The sequence below is a fragment of the Pinus tabuliformis genome, chromosome 6 (genome assembly GCF_031772625.1).
Source record: "Pinus tabuliformis cultivar Carrire ecotype Pingquan chromosome 6, CPIR1, whole genome shotgun sequence".
NCBI lineage: Eukaryota > Viridiplantae > Streptophyta > Pinopsida > Pinales > Pinaceae > Pinus > Pinus tabuliformis.
The window spans coordinates 190981960-191002336 of NC_142292.1; the positions used below are offsets into that span (position 1 = coordinate 190981960).

The 20377-nt window shown below is 37.7% G+C and overlaps 1 protein-coding gene across 3 annotated transcripts in view; it reads left to right on the plus strand.

The window, feature by feature from the left end:
• LOC149258107 (K(+) efflux antiporter 4-like) overlaps positions 1–20377 on the plus strand; it is a 246775-nt gene that overhangs the window by 160184 nt on the left and 66214 nt on the right. For all 3 annotated transcript variants that reach the window (XM_089414676.1, XM_089414678.1, XM_089414674.1), the window contains 2 exons: positions 5214–5310; positions 5544–5597. In XM_089414676.1, the coding sequence (XP_089270802.1) occupies positions 5214–5310; positions 5544–5597 (151 nt within the window). The remainder of the gene's footprint in view (positions 1–5213; positions 5311–5543; positions 5598–20377) is intronic.

The window sequence follows — 20377 nt, forward strand, 5'->3', positions numbered from 1 at the left end:
CTCTATCGTAGTCATGTCTGCAACATCTTCCTCTATGTTCAGCTCAAGTGCACCAACCAAGTGTCCATTGACCAAGTTCATAGAACTAAACTTCCGAAAGTCCTCTGGATGTTCTCGGTAGTGAGTTCCCAACCTGTCAATGTAGTCAATCTCTTCTTGTTCAATTACAACAACCTCTTTACTGAGAAGTTTCCCCTTGATTTCGGCTTCCACTTGGTCACTTTCCTTCCTCAACCGGGCTCTTTTATCAAAGAGCTCTTGAAGACCAAGATCACCATGTCGGACTTCCTCTTCCTTGTTGGCATCAAATACAACTTGCTTCATTGCCCAACTAAGTTGGAGAAGTCCTTCGATATTCTTTCTCAAGGCTTTAAGCTCTTCACGGATTCGGGGCCTCTCTTCCTTCAACTTCTTCAACTCGTCCAAGGTAACCAAGAGCTTCCTTCTTCCTGCTTCCAAGCTTGCCATGCCTTACTGTCAATCTTCCAAGTGTTCTCACACTTGCTTCACCAGCTCCGACCGAGCTCTGATACCAACTGTCACGCCCCCAAGCCTACGGTAGTCTTTCAACCGTGCCGGCGAGGTGCGGCACCACCGAACGCTTTCTTTTTAACAATACTCACGTTTATGGACTACGCCTACTTCAACATAAACTTAGTTAACTTATGTTCTTATAACCGAATAAATGTTATCTTTTATACTTCATCAAAGAACATTCTCATTCATCAATCATCAACAATAAACCGAGAACAATACACAATATGAAGGTAGGGGCAACTCCCCGAACAGTCTGCCCAACAATGTTATTTATATCAAGAAATACCAGATTTTACAACAAGTGTGCCAAGCTTCACACTTAACCAATATTCTTACAAAAGACAGGCCACCTGCCTTTTACAACGTTTCATGCACCCTTGTCCAAGAGAGAGTGCTCACCCGAGCCACTCAACCTCTTTACAAAAACCTGCATAAAACCGTACAAAAACCTCCTCAACCGTGACAACCCTTCACATAAACCAACCTAAAACATGCAAGATCTTCTTAACTCTTATGCGCATGAGGTATGCGCATATCCTCAAGGCTTCACACTTTTTCCTTGTCCTTATGCGAAGGTATCCAAGTGGAGTTCGATGGATCTTATGAGCTCCATCCTCCATCATATATACGCTTTACACTTTGGTTATAAATCAAAGCCGACATGTGAGGCCCTTTACGTAATATAATGTATGTCCTTCACATAATATTATATTTTATGTATAACCTTCGTATGGTTTTAATGTATGTGCTCCATTATTTTATATTATCCATGGCTCCTCACATACATATGTGCCATCGCATGTCCATATGTATTATTATTATGTCGGTCTTCATATTATATGGTTTTTTTAATCTTGTCATATAATATATGTTTATGTGCATTAATACTTGCGTCCAATACTTAGCCATATTTCGGCCTAAGTGTCTTTCGTCACATTCTTTCGTCACAAGGAGACCGCACACCGTCGCATATCGTTCGCCCGCTCGTCGTGCATGGAGCGCCCGCTCGTCGCGTTAACCGCCCGCTCGTCGTGCACGCCTGCCCGAGTCGCGTAGGCCTTACATTCTCCTCCACCTGAAATCGTTGTCATCCTCGACAACATACCATCTCGGTAGCTCTCCACCAAGATCATCATCATTCAGGATGTCGACCTTTCTACACAAGGCAACCATCCTTGCAACATATGTAGAGACTCTTTCTCCACTATGTCTCGGCCTAGTGACCACTGCCACCAAGCTCACCATCCATGCCAAAGCATAATCATTGTAACTCCATCACTCCAAAGTGCCTCATCGATCCTCCACATCAAGTCACTCCTCCAAGCCATGCTCATACAGGTACTTTGAAAGTATGCGTTCCATACTGCATCAAAGTCATCTGACTTCAGTTCCTCAATGCATCAGATCTTCTAAGTCCACCGTCCATGAAGTCCCTAAAAGTCACAACAATCTCATGTCATCATGAGCTCCATAAGCCATCCCCCAACCACACCTCAGCAAGCATACAATATGCCTCAGCTCCCCACAGCAAGCATACAATATGCCTCAGCTCCTCATGTAGTAGGAATGCTCCATAGCTGCTCACAACTCCATCCAAGTAATCAACTCTCGATGTGCCCCATTCAGGTTCATGAAGCCCTCTTCATCATCTGCAATGTGCCATCCTCAAGTCTCGATGTCTTTCAAGTCTCCAACCTGATGTCCATGACTATGTTGTCCAGGTAGTCCAACCAAGTAGACCTACCACAACAATCGGTCATCCTCACTCAAGCTGCTATCTTCGGTTTAGTGAACTCGGTCACCCAACCATCTCATCCTCATGTCATGAGTCCCTTCACCATAGCTCCTCCACCAAAGTGTCCACCAAGACTTGCTCTTGGTCTCGGCCATGGGAAGTCCACCCAAAACATCACAAGTGTGTGCCCTCCAATCTGTCCATGAGTCATGCCGGGCACTTAGCCAAAGAGGCTAAAGCATGACCCAATCCTCCACGACGATCATCAAGTTCCACCCTTGTCAAGGGCCTTTGCACCTTCAACCATAATGTCACAAGTAGCCCCAACAAGCCCTGCAATAGTTGACAATCCTTGTTTATCATCATGAGGCTCCTCCTCATTCAACCATGTTGGCAAACTGCACGATCCTGGTTCAACTTGATCACTTTCAAGTTCATCCTCTATCGTAGTCATGTCTGCAACATCTTCCTCTATGTTCAGCTCAAGTGCACCAACCAAGTGTCCATTGACCAAGTTCATAGAACTAAACTTCCGAAAGTCCTCTGGATGTTCTCGGTAGTGAGTTCCCAACCTGTCAATGTAGTCAATCTCTTCTTGTTCAATTACAACAACCTCTTTACTGAGAAGTTTCCCCTTGATTTCGGCTTCCACTTGGTCACTTTCCTTCCTCAACCGGGCTCTTTTATCAAAGAGCTCTTGAAGACCAAGATCACCATGTCGGACTTCCTCTTCCTTGTTGGCATCAAATACAACTTGCTTCATTGCCCAACTAAGTTGGAGAAGTCCTTCGATATTCTTTCTCAAGGCTTTAAGCTCTTCACGGATTCGGGGCCTCTCTTCCTTCAACTTCTTCAACTCGTCCAAGGTAACCAAGAGCTTCCTTCTTCCTGCTTCCAAGCTTGCCATGCCTTACTGTCAATCTTCCAAGTGTTCTCACACTTGCTTCACCAGCTCCGACCGAGCTCTGATACCAACTGTCACGCCCCCAAGCCTACGGTAGTCTTTCAACCGTGCCGGCGAGGTGCGGCACCACCGAACGCTTTCTTTTTAACAATACTCACGTTTATGGACTACGCCTACTTCAACATAAACTTAGTTAACTTATGTTCTTATAACCGAATAAATGTTATCTTTTATACTTCATCAAAGAACATTCTCATTCATCAATCATCAACAATAAACTGAGAACAATACACAATATGAAGGGAGGGGCAACTCCACGAACAGTCTGCCCAACAATGTTATTTATATCAAGAATACCAGATTTTACAACAAGTGTGCCAAGCTTCACACTTAACCAATATTCTTACAAAAGACAGGCCACCTGCCTTTTACAACGTTTCATGCACCCTTGTCCAAGAGAGAGTGCTCACCCGAGCCACTCAACCTCTTTACAAAAACCTGCATAAAACCGAGTACAAAAACCTCCTCAACCGTGACAACCCTTCACATAAACCAACCTAAAACATGCGAGATCTTCTTAACTCTTATGCGCATGAGGTATGCGCATATCCTCAAGACTTCGCACTTTTTCCTTGTCCTTATGCGAAGGTATCCAAGTGGAGTTCGATGGATCTTATGAGCTCCATCCTCCATCATATATACGCTTTACACTTTGGTTATAAATCAAAGCCGACATGTGAGGCCCTTTACATAATATAATGTATGTCCTTCACATAATATTATATTTTATGTATAAACTTCGTATGGGTTTAATGTATGTGCTCCATTATTTTATATTATCCATGGCTCCTCACATACATATGTGCCATCGCATGTCCATATGTATTATTATTATGTCGGTCTTCATATTATATGGTTTTTTTAATCTTGTCATATAATATATGTTTATGTGCATTAATACTTGCGTCCAATACTTAGCCATATTTCGGCCTAAGTGTCTTTCGTCACAAGGAGACCGCACACCGTCGCATATCGTTCGCCCGCTCGTCGTGCATGGAGCGCCCGCTCGTCGCGTTAACCGCCCGCTCGTCATGCACGCCTGCCCGAGTCGCGTAGGCCTTACACGACCTGTCTCAATCGTTCATTCGGAGGCCAATCTCGGTGAATGAACAGAAACCCATTGCTGGTAGCATCTGTTCTCAACTGTTCCACCGTCACATGAATGTTTTGGACTCCGTCGTTCTCGACTAGAAGGCAGATTAACAACCAATACACCAAAAGATGCATTAACGGAGCTTGATGAGCATGGCCTAATGCCACGGGATGCAACTTCCATTGGTTCTTTCCCATCTGATGAGGCCCTGGGTTCCACCGGTTCGATTCTGTGAGATTGACTTGTGTTGTATAAATTAAACGAGTCCTCAGAGCTACTATTACTCTGACTCCAAGTGGATCTGCATGGGCCCTCAGTGCTACTATTACTCTGACTAAGATAATGCTTATTTCTATTGAATAAGAATATGAATTTGATGATTATAATAACCATCGTGATGGTTTGCTATATATAGCATTGACTAGTCATGAGTTGAAAGGGTATGTGCCCTTTTTAATTAATTAATTTATTGTTATATGTTCAAAGCAAAGAGACATCTGAGGGGCTGCTATCTGTGGAGAATTCTAGTCATTATCTCTAGGACCACTGTTTGCGATGTGGATCATGTAAGAACGATCTCCTCTACTTCCCCTAGGTGAGAGGGAGGTGCAGGCCTCTATTAGCAGCACTTTATAGCAGTGTAGTGCAGCTTTACACTAGACATATTTTTGGTAGTTGCTCTATGTTATGCTAGTTTCCAGTAAGTCTCATCAAATGATTAGTTTTCAGATTTTCATTCTTCATTATTTCATTAGTTTTCAGGTTTTCTCATTCAAAAGACTGTAAATTTTTAGAAGATATATTATTACTATGAGGTGAATACATTATTTCTGTCATATTTGTTTTGTCTACAAATGCTTTATGCATGGATATGATTTTTGCAGGTTGGTTGTTCTGTGCTCATTTTTGACTGTAGCAGCAATATTATCCCGGTCTTTTGTACCACGCTTTTTGAAGCTTATGATAAGCCTTTCCTCACAGGTAAATTGTTTAATATACCCAATTTTTTTTCGAAGTTGTTTTTTCATTTTTTTCAGATTTCTTCTTTTATGAGTTGATTGGTTAACTATTTCCATTGGAGCAAGCATATTTTGCATAGGACCCTGTTAGAAAACTATCTGGACTTCTAACCTGTGCAGTGAATCTAGCGCTGGAAATAAGGACATTTAAGTGATAGTATTATAAGACTGACCTGTTTATGTTTGCAAATGCAGACAAATGAACTTTACCAGCTGGCTTCAGTTGCATTCTGCTTACTAGTTGCTTGGGTCAGTGCAAATTTTCTTATTCCTATAAAATTTTCTTTCTCATGTAAATGCTACGACGGTTTTCTTTTCAAGCTTACTCTTCTCATCAAATATCAGTTGCATTTTAATATTGATGCTGGTATGCTGAAAGACATGTATTTCATTAGCTATGCAGTTTCTTGAAGATGGCATAATCTTTTTAAGCAATGTTGCATGGGAACGTATTCCCAACCCTAGGGGATGTGTCACCTGATTTCCTCATCTCTCGGGATTGTCAAACTGTTGCTGCTATACAATCATGAAGTCCTAGTACACCTTTGTGTATTGTATTATGGGATATAGTTTTATCCAAAGTGTGGTTCTAGATTCCTACCTTGCTGCCTCCTTGTCTTATCTTTTGATGAGATGTCAGTGTGAGAACAATTGAGGTGGTTTTGTTCATGTATTATATATTTGTATGATTGAAATGAATAAGTGTGAGAAGAATATCGTTCGAGTCCTTTTCTGCTAGTTTTTATATCTCTTGTACCATCTTGTTTTATATTTCTTAACATGGTATACTTAACACCTTTAGTTTCAAGGGCCTGGTAACACCATGGTGGTTTTCCATAAAAGATGAAGTGGTGTGACTCTGTCATGGTAGTGTTCCATGGGAGATGAGATATATTGATACAATGCAATTTTTTATTGGTTAATGAAGAGAAAGTGTTGTATCTTAGGGAAATTTTTTCCCTAGGATGCTTAAACAATTAGATTTTTAATAACAAGCTTTTACTCTATTCAGAAAATGACACCAATCTTTCCAGTGCAACATAGTTTTCAACAGTTATCGTCAACAACACCATAAACCACTCAGTGCAGTGCATCAAATTCAATTATTAACGGAAATCAACCGTTCAGCATAACTCCTATACTTCCAGTACTTTGTCAAAGTTCTGTGACAGTGCTTGCTTGTTAAATTATTACATTCTTTTAAATTTATCTAACTATACTATGCTGTGCGGAGGCTAGAAAAGATTACCCAACTAGCCTCTGGGTGAAACCCTTATTCTGCTATAGTGGTTGCCGGAAGCCAACAATACTCCAAGAAAGGACGCCAAGTAACTTATAGAGATATTGAGGTGCCTAAGATAACTGTTCGAGCTCTGGTCCCTTTCTTAATCTGCTCGGACCTCATCCAAAGTCTGCCTCAGGGTGACTGTGATTGCTTCTGAACTTCAGGTCTTTGTCCAGCCTAGGGTGAATTCGGCCCTCTTTGGAAAACTCCACAGAACTAGGGTGGCTGCCAACGGATCGGTCCAGGATAACAGTCTCACAAAAATTTAAACGGTGATCTTCAATCCTCAGACTAGGCTGTGGCCTTCTTTAAATGATTCTTCCTCGGGAATATATATCTGTCTAGGAGTTTGCCCTTGAATTTGCCTCAGATCCCTTGCATTGCTTCAAGAAGAACTCGGATAGCCTGGGCTCCACTTCGTTGAAATTCTGATGTTCTATGCTTTAATAATCACTTATTACAAAATTTATTTATGCTGTAATATTAGATAAGCAATTGTAGATAGAACATGAATCAAATGCACAATAGAAGACAGCCAAGAACAAAATGAGACCAGGGCAAAACCTACAAGGGGAAAACTTAAGCAGATTCTTCTTCTATTAGAAAACAATTGTTCAGTAGAGATATGAAGTACAATGAGAGATCAAGAGAATGAGTAAGTTCACCCAAATCTAAACAAGCTGTAGCATGAAGATCACTGATAGCAGCAACAGATGCCCACACTGAATCAACCTTCCTTTCCACTGAATGAACACTGAAACACTGAAGCACTAAATCAACCTTGGCTTACCAAGTTCTACTCTTACTCTCCGAGTCTCTCTCTCACAATCTTCTTCAACTCTCTCCAACTTTCTCTCAAGTTAGAATTCTTCTTTCACAATGCACAACTAGTAGTAATGGGAGAAAAAATGAAGCACATATATATAGGAAGAGCAACGAATCCATGCCATAAAGGAGGAGTAACTCTCATGCCAAGAGGGAGAGTAACATATGTCCATTTAGGAAATGTAACTCATGCCAATAAGAAGGTACACATGCCTTTGTAACTTATGCCATTAAGGAGAGTGTAACATATCCATTAAAGAGTGCTTAAGAAGAATCTTTCATGACATTCTTTAATGAGAGTGTAAGGGAGTGGAAGAGGAATCTTTTATGACGAGCTTTTATTGAGTGTAAGAGCATTAATGAGAGGGTAAGAGGAATATGCCATGCCAATAATGAGAGTGTAAGTAGAATATGCCATGCCAATAATGAGAGTGTAAGATAAGCAATTGTAGATAGAAAATAAATCAAATGCAGAATAGAAGACAACCAAGAGCAAAATGAAACCGGGGCAAAACCCAAGCAGATTCTTCTTCTATTAGAAATTGATTGTTCAATAGAGATACGAAGTACAATAGAGATCAAGAGAATGAGTAAATTCACCCAAATCTAAACAAGCTGTAACATGAAGATCACTGATAGCAACAACAGATGCACACACTAAATCAACCTTCCTTTCAACTGAATCAACACTGAAACACTGAAGCATTGAATCAACCTTGGCTCACCAAGTTCTACTTTTACTCTCCAAGTCTCTCTCTCACAATCTTCTTCAACTCTCTCCAACTTTCTCTCAAGTTAGATATCTTCTTTCATAATGCAGAAGTAGTAGTAACAGGAGAAAAAATGAAGCACATATATATAGGAGAAGAGATTGATTGATGATCAAAAGGGATTTTCCATCAACAATACTTGATTACCAATTGATGCATGGTGATTTACTATTTTTGAAAAGTCGTACTTGAGACTTTTTATTTTTAGAAATTATGTTTTTAGACTTTTTGGTTTTAGTCTTTCTATTTTTAAAAATTCATCCCTGAGCTGCCAATTTTCAACTCTTAGCTAGTGAGGGATTTCTTTCTGCAACAAAAGATCTTTGTTTTCTCTACTCCTCTCTACTCTGTATCATCTTGAACAATGATGTATCACTCTAATGAAGAAGAATCATCATAGGGGAGATTCATCCTTCACCCCCTATTCTTGGGGGGGTTGCCACTTGCCAACATATGAGAAGGATCTCGCACAACCAAGTCTCATCTCTTCTTGGGGGATAACCCACTTGTCAAGGATCTTGCACAACCAAGTCACATCTCTGCTTGGGGGGATAACCCACTTGACAAGGATCTTGCACAACCAAGTCTCATCTCTGCTTGGGGAGATAACCCACTTGACAAGGATCTCGCACAACCAAGTCACATCTCTGCTTGGGGGGATAACGCACTTGTCAAGGATCTTGCACAACCAAGTCACGTCTCGCCTTGGGGGGATAACCCACTTGACAAGGATCTCACACAACCAAGTCTCATCTCTGCTTGGGGGGATCCACTTGTCAGCACATGACAAGGATCTCACACAACCAAGGCTCATCATCCATGACCACCCTCTCTAGGAAGGGTCACATCTATTAGTCTAAGTTGCTCTCTAAAAACCAAGAACTTCCCTTTTGGCAAAGGCTTGTAAGAATGTCAGCGATATGGTCATCAATCGCTATATGATGGAGTCTTACTGCGTTTCTTTGCACCATATCTCAGATAAAGTTATATTTGATCTCAATATGCTTGAACTTGTCATGGAACACGAAATTTTCTGCAAGTCGAATCCCACTCTTATTGTCACAATAAATTACTATTGTGTCTGGAATATGCTCAAACAAATCTCCAAAGAGCTTCCTCATCCATACTGCCTCACAACTAGCCGTGCTAGAAGCAATGTACTCAGCTTCAAACTTGCTGAAGGCTACAAACTTTTGCTTCCTGCTCATCCAACATATCATTGCAGATCCTAAGCTGAGGCAACATCAAGATGTGCTTTTTCTGTTAATAGAGTTACCAACCCAATCAATATTAGATTTCCCAAGTAGTCTTACATCTTTGGTAGTATATTTCAATCCAAGATTGATGGTCCCATGCAGGTATCTCAGCAAATGCTTTGCAACAATCCAGTATGCATGAGATGGTTTAATCATATATTGGCTTAGAGTATTGACCACAAAACATATGTCCGGTCTAGTGTTCACTAAGAACATCAGTGCCCCAATCAGTTGTCGATACTCAAAAAGATTTTCCAAATCAGGACTTGCAGCTTCACCACACAACTTCTTAAAGTTCATCTCCATTGGAGTATTCATGGATTTATATTCTATGATACCAAATCTTTCTAGCAACTTGACACCATATTTTCCTTGAGAAAGGAAAATCTCACCAGGTTTCTGCCATACATCAAGACCCAAAAAGTAGTGCATCAAATGAAGATCTTTCATTTCAATTTTAGAAGCTAACTACCTCCTACATTAGACAATGAGAGGTTCACCACTGGTCATATAATAACAAAATCAAAGGCATACCTTGGACTTTCTTGAAGTAAAGATTCAAATCAACATTACTTCTAGCAAAACAAATCTTCATCAAGAAGCTAGCAATGCGGGCATACCAAACTCTTGGAGCTTGCTTCAAACCATAAGGGGCTTTCTTTTGTCTACACACGAGTTTTCCGATCATGTACTTCACAGCCTTGTGGTTGCTCCACAAATACTTCTTCCTTCAGGAGGCCATGCAGAAAAACAATCTTCACATCCTTTTGGTGAAGGGACCATTATTGGCTAACAACTAGAGCGGCGAGCCACAGTAGATCAGATGGTTGTATAACGGGCAACATGTGAAAAGTTTTCATCATAGTCTATTCCCTCTTTCTGAGAGAACTCTCTGGCCACAAATCTAGCTCTATATTTTTCAATACTGCCATCAACACCATGTTTAATTTTATACAGTGATTTAGAAGACACAATAGATTTACCTTGGAGTCTTGGAACCACTTCCCATACATCATTATGAATGATGGACTGATATTTTTCAACGATTGCATCTTTCCACACTTGAGCCTTCACAACTTCTTCAAACGTCCATGGTTCAACTTGAATAATGTTGCTCATGGCTATAACATATCCTTGGAACCGACATGGTTTCTTGCTTTCTTTTCAGGTTCCTCGACAAGCAACATGTGTATCAACATCCTGTAAAGTGTCACAAAGCCATAATCATCTCTTTCTAGCACATGGAGAAGTATCCAAAGAGTCCATGGGATCCATGGGTTTATCAACAAGATCAAGCTCGGGCTCAGGATCTTCTTTGTGCATCCAAGGCATCATCCTATCTTTCAACATTAGCAGGAGGAGTGTCTATGGCTTTTCAAAGAGCTGCATCTTCATCAAATATTATATCTCCACTAAACTTTATAGTTCTTTTACTAGCACATATATTCTATAAGCTTTAGAATCTTCACAATAACCAACAATCATTCCTTTCTTACTTGAAGCTTCCAGCTTATTCCTCTTTTCTATTGGCATGTGGAAGTAGACAGGGCAGCCAAAGATCCTCAAGTGCCCAACCTTAGGTTTTTAACTAAAGAAGACTTCTTCTAAAGTCTTGTTGTTTAGTGCACAGTAAGGAGATCTATTTTAACATAGACAACTGTGTTAGCAACTTCTCCCCATAGAAACTTTGGTAGTTTATGATCATGTAACATAGCTTTGACTGCTTCCATGATAGTTCTATTCGTTCTATCAGCCACACCATTTTGTTTTAGGTTATACAATATCGTGGTCTCTTTCCTAATTCCAACTTCTCTGCAGAAGCCTTGAACTCTTGTCCACTTCATGTCCACTCAAGTCATGGGATGGCTCGACATCTTCATCAATATCGATACAAAGGACTTGGTTCTCACATTCATCAAATGTACCTGTTGATCCTAGAACAAGAGCAAGAGCAATAATAACAAAGTAAATAAACATAGTGAAAGTATATGTGGGGATGAGGCAGATCTTTCTTTCTTTTCTAGATTTGAGAGTGGCTCCTTCATTATCCTTGCACCAACTTCCTTTTGGAGTTTACTCTTCCTACACTATTTTGCACGCTGATGATCTTAAGGATCTGTGTTTCTTAATCGCATCCTCATCAAGAAGTTAGTGAAAGAATCATTTAAATACTTATGTAGGAAGAATAATCAATGATCTATAAAGATAAATCTAAACAAGAACAATGACACAAAGAAATAACATAAGACTTGAAAATAGTTATTTTTTAATGGGGATTGAAGGAAGCTGTTATCTCCCTCTTGATTCGACCTCTATAAGTTACCATTGTCCATCAGTCATTGGCAGAAGAAATGCATCTTCTTGAACACCACTTGGCAAACTCTATCATGATCCGCTCTATTCTCAGGCATTTTGGAAACCATCTTTCTCACATGAGGTAACGTTTTATAGTAAAGATGAGTGTACTTCGGTGCCACAATTTATAGTGGTGATTACTTATCATGAGTCAACGCATGGATAGGTCTTCCATTGGTTTTATAAAGATTTTCAAATCTTGATCCTAGAGTGAAGACATGTAATAATAATTATACATATTGACTTCATTGTTTACAATGATTTTAGTTATAATCCATTTTCGATTGCTGCAAAGGAGGTTAATTTAGAAAACTATCATTCCTTCTTTTGCGAAAGTCATGATTCTTATCTACAACCACTATAGTTAGTAAACTCTAATATCAAAATTACCAAAACCCATACGATTTTGACTTTTCTCATATAATGTGAGAGTCAAAATCACATTATGACTTTTTCTTGATCGCATCCTCATCAAGAAGTTAGTGAAATAATCATTCAAATACTCGTGCAAGAAGAATAAGCAATGATCTATAAAGATAAGTCTAAACAAGAATAGTGACACAAAGAGATAATATAAGACTTGAAAATACTTATTTTTAAATGGGGATTGAAGGAAGTTGTTAGCGACCTCTTGATCCGACCTCTATACGTTACCATTGCCCATCAGTCATATGTCATTGACAGAAGAGATGCATCTTCTTGAACACCACTTGGTAAACTCCATGATGATCCACCCTAATCTCAGGCATTTTGGAAACCATCTTTTTCACATGAGGTAATGCTTTATAGTGAAGATGAGTGAACTTTCAATGCCATAGTTTATATTGATGAGTACTTAACACGAGTCAATGCATGGATAGTGTTATGAATAAGATATATATACAAATTATATAAATAATATAAATAATAATACACATAAACAATGATTAATTAACTAATAATTAGTAGTGAAGAGGCACCTCTTTACAGACACGACCGTTCGTGAAAGGGTACTTACCTGGCTATATGTACAGGACCCTCACTCTCAATTGTATCATATTCTCATTCATACATTTTAATATATATTCTTGTATCCTAAATGAAATCTACATATTCCAAGTCTTCTGGAGTATTTGACTTGAAGAACGAACTTTGTTCGTTCCATTTGATATCATAGCAGTTCGATCCTCTTGCCACTCAACCGCTGCACAGAGCGGTGTTCTCCGATCTAGGCCTTTGTCCATCAACATTCCGTCAACCTTGTTGTCGTATAATTGAAGCGTTTTTCTCAGAATTTGGAGTTTTTCCTATTCTCTGTTTCACTAGGCCTTTGGCCATTAAAATTAAAAGAAGAAAAAATTATATAACCAAAATAGTAAAAAGGGGGTTACTTTTAAACACTAATCTCATCTCATTAAACACAAAAGGGAAGTCAAATCATTGAAGAGAACTATAAAAGTTCAAGTCATTGAAATTGAAAGTTCAAGTGTAAATCAAATTAAAAGAAGGGGTTAAGTGTTTATTATTAAAATAATAGCCATTAACGGAAAAAAAGTGACTAAAGGTGTTAATATTTAAAAGGGACTTAATATATTTGGCAAAAGTAGATTTCTCATAAGAAAACTATAAATCTTTTGGTCGAAGTATCATTTGATGAAATTATCAACGAATATAACCTGGAGTCTAACTCAGAATGAAGGCCAGAAGATTCCCAGAAACATCACATAACTATGCCTCAGTGCTATTTAGAATTAAAGGGTCTATTGCGGGAAAAGATGTTACTATCGCTATCTCGCCAACCGAAGATAAAAATTACATAAAACCTAAAATCGCAAACCAATTAGTGATTCTCGAGTCAAATATAATCGAAAAATTTGACTGTTATAACAACAAAAAATATGAAATAACCAATTTACAATTAAACATTGGAGATTATACATTCATATCACAATTCTCAGTTCAAAACCTATGGAGCGATCAAGGTGACATTATTTTAGGTTCACCTTGGATGGCAACCCTAGGTTCCTTCATCCTAAATACGAAGAAGTTTTTGACATTTTCTTACAAAAAGAAAAAAATAACGCTACAAGATCTTACAGTGAAGCCGAATTCAGTAATACCAGAAGACATACTAGATATCTCAAAAGTAATTTTTCAAGAAGGTAAAAAAATACTACAAAATATGCAAAGAGAAGTTGACAAGATCACTGCTGAAAAAATGAAGAAGTTTCACAACTTAAAGACCATAGTGAAAAACTACTGACGCAAATTAAAAAGCTTAAAAATGACAAGAAGTCATTGGAAAACAAGGTACAACAACTTATCGAGAAGGAAGCATCGAATGTAGAAGTCCAAGTTGAAGAAAAAGGAATAAATACTGATCTAGTGAATATCATAACTCAAGAAGAAGGCAAACCAGGTGAAGAAAAGACACACTTAGATGTTGCAGTTTAGGTGATAAACATCCCAAGTGAAGGTTCTGTAACCAACTCAACAACATCGTCACCTAAAGTAAATTAGAATACTACCACACACATGATAGGGGAAAGACAAACCAAAAGAACCATCCGAATCACAGGAACAAACATCTCAATCAATCTTCGAATTTGTATCTCTGAACATAAACAACAAAGTTATGTTCCGAAGACTACTAATGTCAGTACAATTTAGACTTGTGATAACAATTCACACGACATATCCAGTAACCACAAGATTCAATAAGAGATTAATTTAGGATGGTTAGATCCATTCCCAATGCGACAATTTTGTTTATCACTTAGAGGATCATATCATCTTGTTTCGACAAAGATGACAGTTCCGAGACAAAAAGACATTTGAAACAGAAAAAAGAGATCAAGCCATTCATCAGTAAGCTTTGAGGACAAAGCTTTTTGAGGAGGAAGACAATGTTATGAATGAGATATATATAAAAATAGTAAAAATAATATAAATAATAATCGACATAAACAATGATTAATTAACTAATAATTAATAGTGAAGAGGCATGTCTTTGTAGACATGACCGTTCGTGAAAGGGTACTTACCTGGCTATATATACAAGACCCTCACTCTCAATTGTATCATATTCTCATTCATACGTTTTAATATATATTCTTGTATCTTAAATGGAGTTCTACATAGTCAAGTCTTCTAGAGTATTTAACTTGAAGAATGAACTTTGTTCGTTCTAGATAGATCTTCCATTGATTTTTTAAAGATCTTCAAATCTTGATCCCAAAGTGATGACATGTAATAATAATGATACATATTGACTTCATTGCCTGTAATGATTTTAGTTATAATCCATTTTGGATCGCTGCAAAAGGGGTTAGTTTAGAAAACTATCATTCCATCTTTTGCAAAAGTCATGATTCTTACCTACAACCACTATTGTTAGTAAACTCTAATATTAAAATTACCAAAACCCATAAGATTATGACCCTTCTCATATAATGTGAGAGTCAAAATCCCTCTTTTTCAACATTCAATTTTTATCAATTATTCTTTCATAAATTATACTTCTTTTTAAGACAACCATTTCTTACACATGCATAAACATAAGTAAAACTACTCTTTATTTTTGCATGCATCAACAAGTACCAAAACCACAACTATTAGACACATGCAACACCTTAATTACTATCTGCGAAATTACTATCATATCTTGGGTTCCTTGAAATCTTGGAAGAATTGTAGCAGTAAAATTCAACAGTAAACTTTAGCAGTAAAATTCAACAGTAAAATTTCAATAGTAAAATTCAACAGTAAATTTTAACAGTAAAATTTCAATAGTAAAATTTTAGCAATAAAATAAGAAGCAACAAATAAGATTTTAGCTGCAAGGCAGGTGTGACAACTCTTATCTTCTTGGGTTTGTCTTCACCAGGCTCTGATAGCATGTTGAAATTCTGATGTTTTATGCTGTAACAATCACTTATTACAAAACTTTTTTATGCTGCAATATTATATAAGCAATTGTAGATTGAACATAAATCAAATGCACAATAAAAGACAACCAAGAACAAAATAAGACACAGAGAATTTAGGTCCAATGACCAGGGAAAAACCCACAAGGGGAAAACCCAACCAGATTCTCTTTCTATTAGAAATCAATTGTTCAACAGAGCTATAGAGTACAATGAGAAATAAAGAGAATGAGTAAGTTCACCCAAATCTGAACACGCTGTAGTATGAAGATCATTGGTAGCAGCAGGAGATGCACACACTCAATCAACCTTCAATTCTACTGGATGAACATTGAAACACTAAAGTACTGAATCAACCTTGGCTCACCAAGTTCTGCCCTTACTCCTAAAGTCTCTCTCTCACAATATTCTTCAACTCTCTCTCAAGTTTGAATTCTTCTTTCACAATGCCTAGTAGTAAGGGGAGAAAGAATGAATCACATATATATAAGAGGAACAACAATTTCATGCCATAAAGGAGGAGTAACTCACATGCCAAGAGGGAGAGTAACATATGCCCATTTAGGAAATGTAACTCATGCCATTAAGAAGGTATGCATGCCTTTGTAACTTATGCCATTAAGAAGAAGAGTGTAACATATCCATTAAAGAGTGCGTAAGAGGAATCTTTCATGACATGCTTTAATGAGAGCATAAGAGAGTGTAAGAGCATTAAGGGGAGTGTAAGAGGAATATGCCATGCCAATAATGAGAGTGTAAGAGAACATTATTGAGAGCCATGATTGAGTGACTTGAATTTCTTTTTAATAATAATAATAATAATGATGATGATGATTAAGTCGAAATTGAACTATTAGGATTGATTGATGACCAGAAGGGATTTTCCGTCAACAGTTCCAAGAAGCAGAGTACACAACTGTGGATAAAATTTTTAAAGTCATTGTCATTATTGTAATACCAAATTCTGCAGTTTTATTGTAAAAATGATTCTAATATGACTATGAAACCATGTAAAAAAACCTAGGTAAACCTTTGATTTTTAACAAAGGGTTTCACTAACCTCCCTAATTATTTGTGTTTCTAAACATGAATAATTAGTAGAGTTTTTCTCCTAAGCATCCCCCAAAGCTAGAGTGGAATTCTTTGGTAAGGTCTTAGGTGAGTCCTAGTGTTATCGAGTCTATGTATTTTATCATACTAGATCATGTGTATTGTGTCGCATAATTGGGTTGAGTCTAATAGGTCATGTCTATTGCAAATTCCCCTTCTATGGGTGATTATTGTAATATCCTAATGCAAAAAGGTGTTGTCAAAAAATATTTTTGGTGAATGGTTATTCATAGTTAGACACCATTGCCAAAATATTTTTTAGGCCCATTTTGAGGGTGGAAAATATTTGGAATCCCCTCTTGAGTCTTTCATTTAATTTTCTGGCAAAAATAAAAATAAAATTAGCTAGAAATTGTCAAAAAATAAAATGAGAGAAAATTAATTTCTCTCCAAGTTGAAAAAATCATCAAAAAATAATTAAGGACCTTTTTCAAAAGGGAAATATAAAGGCAAAATTAAAGCTCCTCATTTCCTAGATAGAATGTCCCAGTTCAGAAACTCGTTGGACTAGAATCACTATTTTTCCAGCAAATTGAATTTTTTGGATCTGGTGGTTGATTAAATTGCACAAGTTACGACAATTCTATTTTTTGAAGATTCTCCAATGGACCAAAAGCACCAAGAAGTTCTATTTTGACCCATATAGCTCAATTTTCAAGGGGATTGAATTTTTTGGAGATTTGTGCAGCAATTATCAAGGGATGAAAATAATTTGATAGCGATCAAGCCTTGGATCAAGTCAAACTAGCTGTTTTTTCCACTTGGAGGGGATCTAGGACACTCATCTTTTTATATAAGGAAGCCTAGGGATCCTTATTTGATGATATTGATCTAGTCTTTTAACAAAAAATCTCAAGCAAGCTGTGAGTCAAGCTGTTGGATGTAATTTCTATCTTGCAATAATAATATCATAGCCTTTGGGGATTTATCTTGCGATGGTGTTCCTTTTAGGCTTCTTGTGGTAATGCTATTTTGAATTGTGTTTTTAATGCAATACTGAATGTAATTGCTAAGTTATTATTTCATTTGCGAGCAATTGGATTATCTATTTGCACAAGTATGTTGCATTGAGTACCGGGTTTAGAAAATCATTCTAGCTCACTCGATCTAGCGAGTATCTCTAGATCTTGAGGGTTTTAGTGTGTATTTGACCCCTTATGATCTAATAGCTTCAGTTCAAGTGTGTAGAGGTTATTTGATATTCAGATCTTGGGCGTGAGGGGAAGTCTTCTGTTGGACCAACCAAATCCCAAGACAAGAGGTTTAAAAGGCCATCGTGTTAAGTTTCCCAAGGCTTATCTAACGAGTTGTATGCAATAATGTTAGAAAATCAAAAGGCAGAAATATTTTCTTATCTTGATAGTTGTGATTATCTTTGAATTTTTATTATGTTCTTTTATCTTCTTATCATCAAGCAGCTACAAAAACATAAGTGTATGAATATCAACACAACAAAGACACATGATGTAGGTGTTGAAATATGTAACTAGGTTCAGTCTTCATAATGGCACATGTAATCATGATTTTATGTATTTGATGTAGAAAGAAAAATAAATTTATTATTGTAATTCTTGAGGCATTGGTTTCATGCCCAAGGTTATTTGATTTATAGGTCAAGCACCCATTGAGTGCTTTTAGGACTTGTCTTTGAGTCAACAAGTCATAAGAGTCATTGTCATGTATGGAAGACCCTTTTGGTCATGTTACATATTGTAAAGAAAAAATTATTTGAGTCAAATACCCTCCAAGACCTTGTCACCGTGCTACAACAAGTCGGCCTTCTCTAGGAAGCCTATAACTAAAAGCACTTGGTCTCATTCCCAACACTTCTTTCTACAGCCTTGTTTAAGACTAGTTTATGACAATTGAGGAGAAGGCCTTCACCTTAGATCAACCATTTTAACTAAAATCAGCCAAGATCCTTGCATTTCACCTAGATAGATCTTGCATTCATTCATTTCTCATTTGGGCTATTGTAACTAGAATTGTGAGCTAATTTATTCACTTGCAAGAGTATCTTTACATTCTTGTACTTATTCTTGCTTATTATATCTTGAAAGCTATATCATTTTAAGCATCTTTCTTTGAGGTACAAGCTATATTTTCTTGCAAGTTGCATTTAAATTTCATTGCTCATATTTCCAGTTGCTTATACTAACATCTTATCTTGCAGCTTTGGTTATCTTTTAACCTGGAAATATCGTCTTTTGCAGGTGTGTCATTCTTATTTGAGCATTGTTTTAAGGCAGTGGTCTCTATCTGTTTATCTTATAGTTGAATCTATATTTTGAGACATACATTGCTCATTAATTCTGACATGCTCTAAATCAATCTCAATTCAAGTTGGAAGGAGAAGTAATTGCCCTGCCCTTAGTCTCCTAGAACTTGCTATTCCAACAAGTTTTCCTTTCTTCATCATCTTTAGGAACTACCCCCCTTAGCTTGTCTAGGAGATAGCTTAAATACAATGAGTAGGGAATAGGTGACAACCCCTTCTCTGATGGTTGTGCCATAAGGATTACACCTTGTGGGGTTAGAAACTTTTCTCGAACTTAGGTGTACATTTTAGGCGACAACAAAAACGGTTGCTAGGTTTTGCCCCTTGTGGGTTCTGCCATGGTCACTGGCCTAATTTATGGCGTCTCTTGTCTTTTGTGCATTCTGTTTGATTGGTTAAATTGATAACTTCTTGATGAATAATAAAGAAAGGCTAAAAAGAACAATACCATCTTGACTAGTAATGATCAAGATAAGAAATTCTAGCTTGCACTCAAATTTGGAATGAGAATCCTCCTCAAAGATATAATAAGCAAGAAGGACAATTTGGAATGAGATTCCTCAGAGATACTTCTATTTACAATCACATTTCCGTCCTATGCGAAGTCCTGTGGAGATTATGCGAAATTCCCTAATCCCTAATTCTGAAGCTGTGAAAGAGGCCCTCTTGGGGACCTGAAGAAGCTTGTCTTAAAGATTGAATTAACACTTTCATATTGTCTATGGTATCAAGATTATCTCTGTGATCAAATGACTAGTAATTTGAATTAAAATACAACCCTCTGTGGATAGTGATCAAGTTCTGACCTTGGTATTTATGAAACAAATCTGAATTAAATCCTTGTGGTATTGCTTAGTGTATAATGATGATTCGGGAGGTAATAAGAATGTGATATAGTAGCCCCAAGGGTTAGCTCAATCGGTCAAGCCGGGGCCTCGCCAATGGGAGGTCACAGGGTCGAAACCCGAAAGCTCTTGGGGTTAGGTCTGTGATGGCCGAGGGGTGTGACCCCCTTCGGGTGGGGTCCACCCTAGAGACTTCCGATCCTGGACGTAGCGGACCACTGACCATGGTATCCGTGAACCAGAAGTGAAAAAAAAAGAAAAAAAAAAAAAGAATGTGATATAGTCCATGCATCTGAGATAGTCCAAGTTTCTTCTCTTTGTGGTTCAAGGTCTGAGCTTTTAAGGAAGGAAGTCCGAGCTATATTATTGTTGCAATTCTCTATGGTTTAGAAAGTGAACA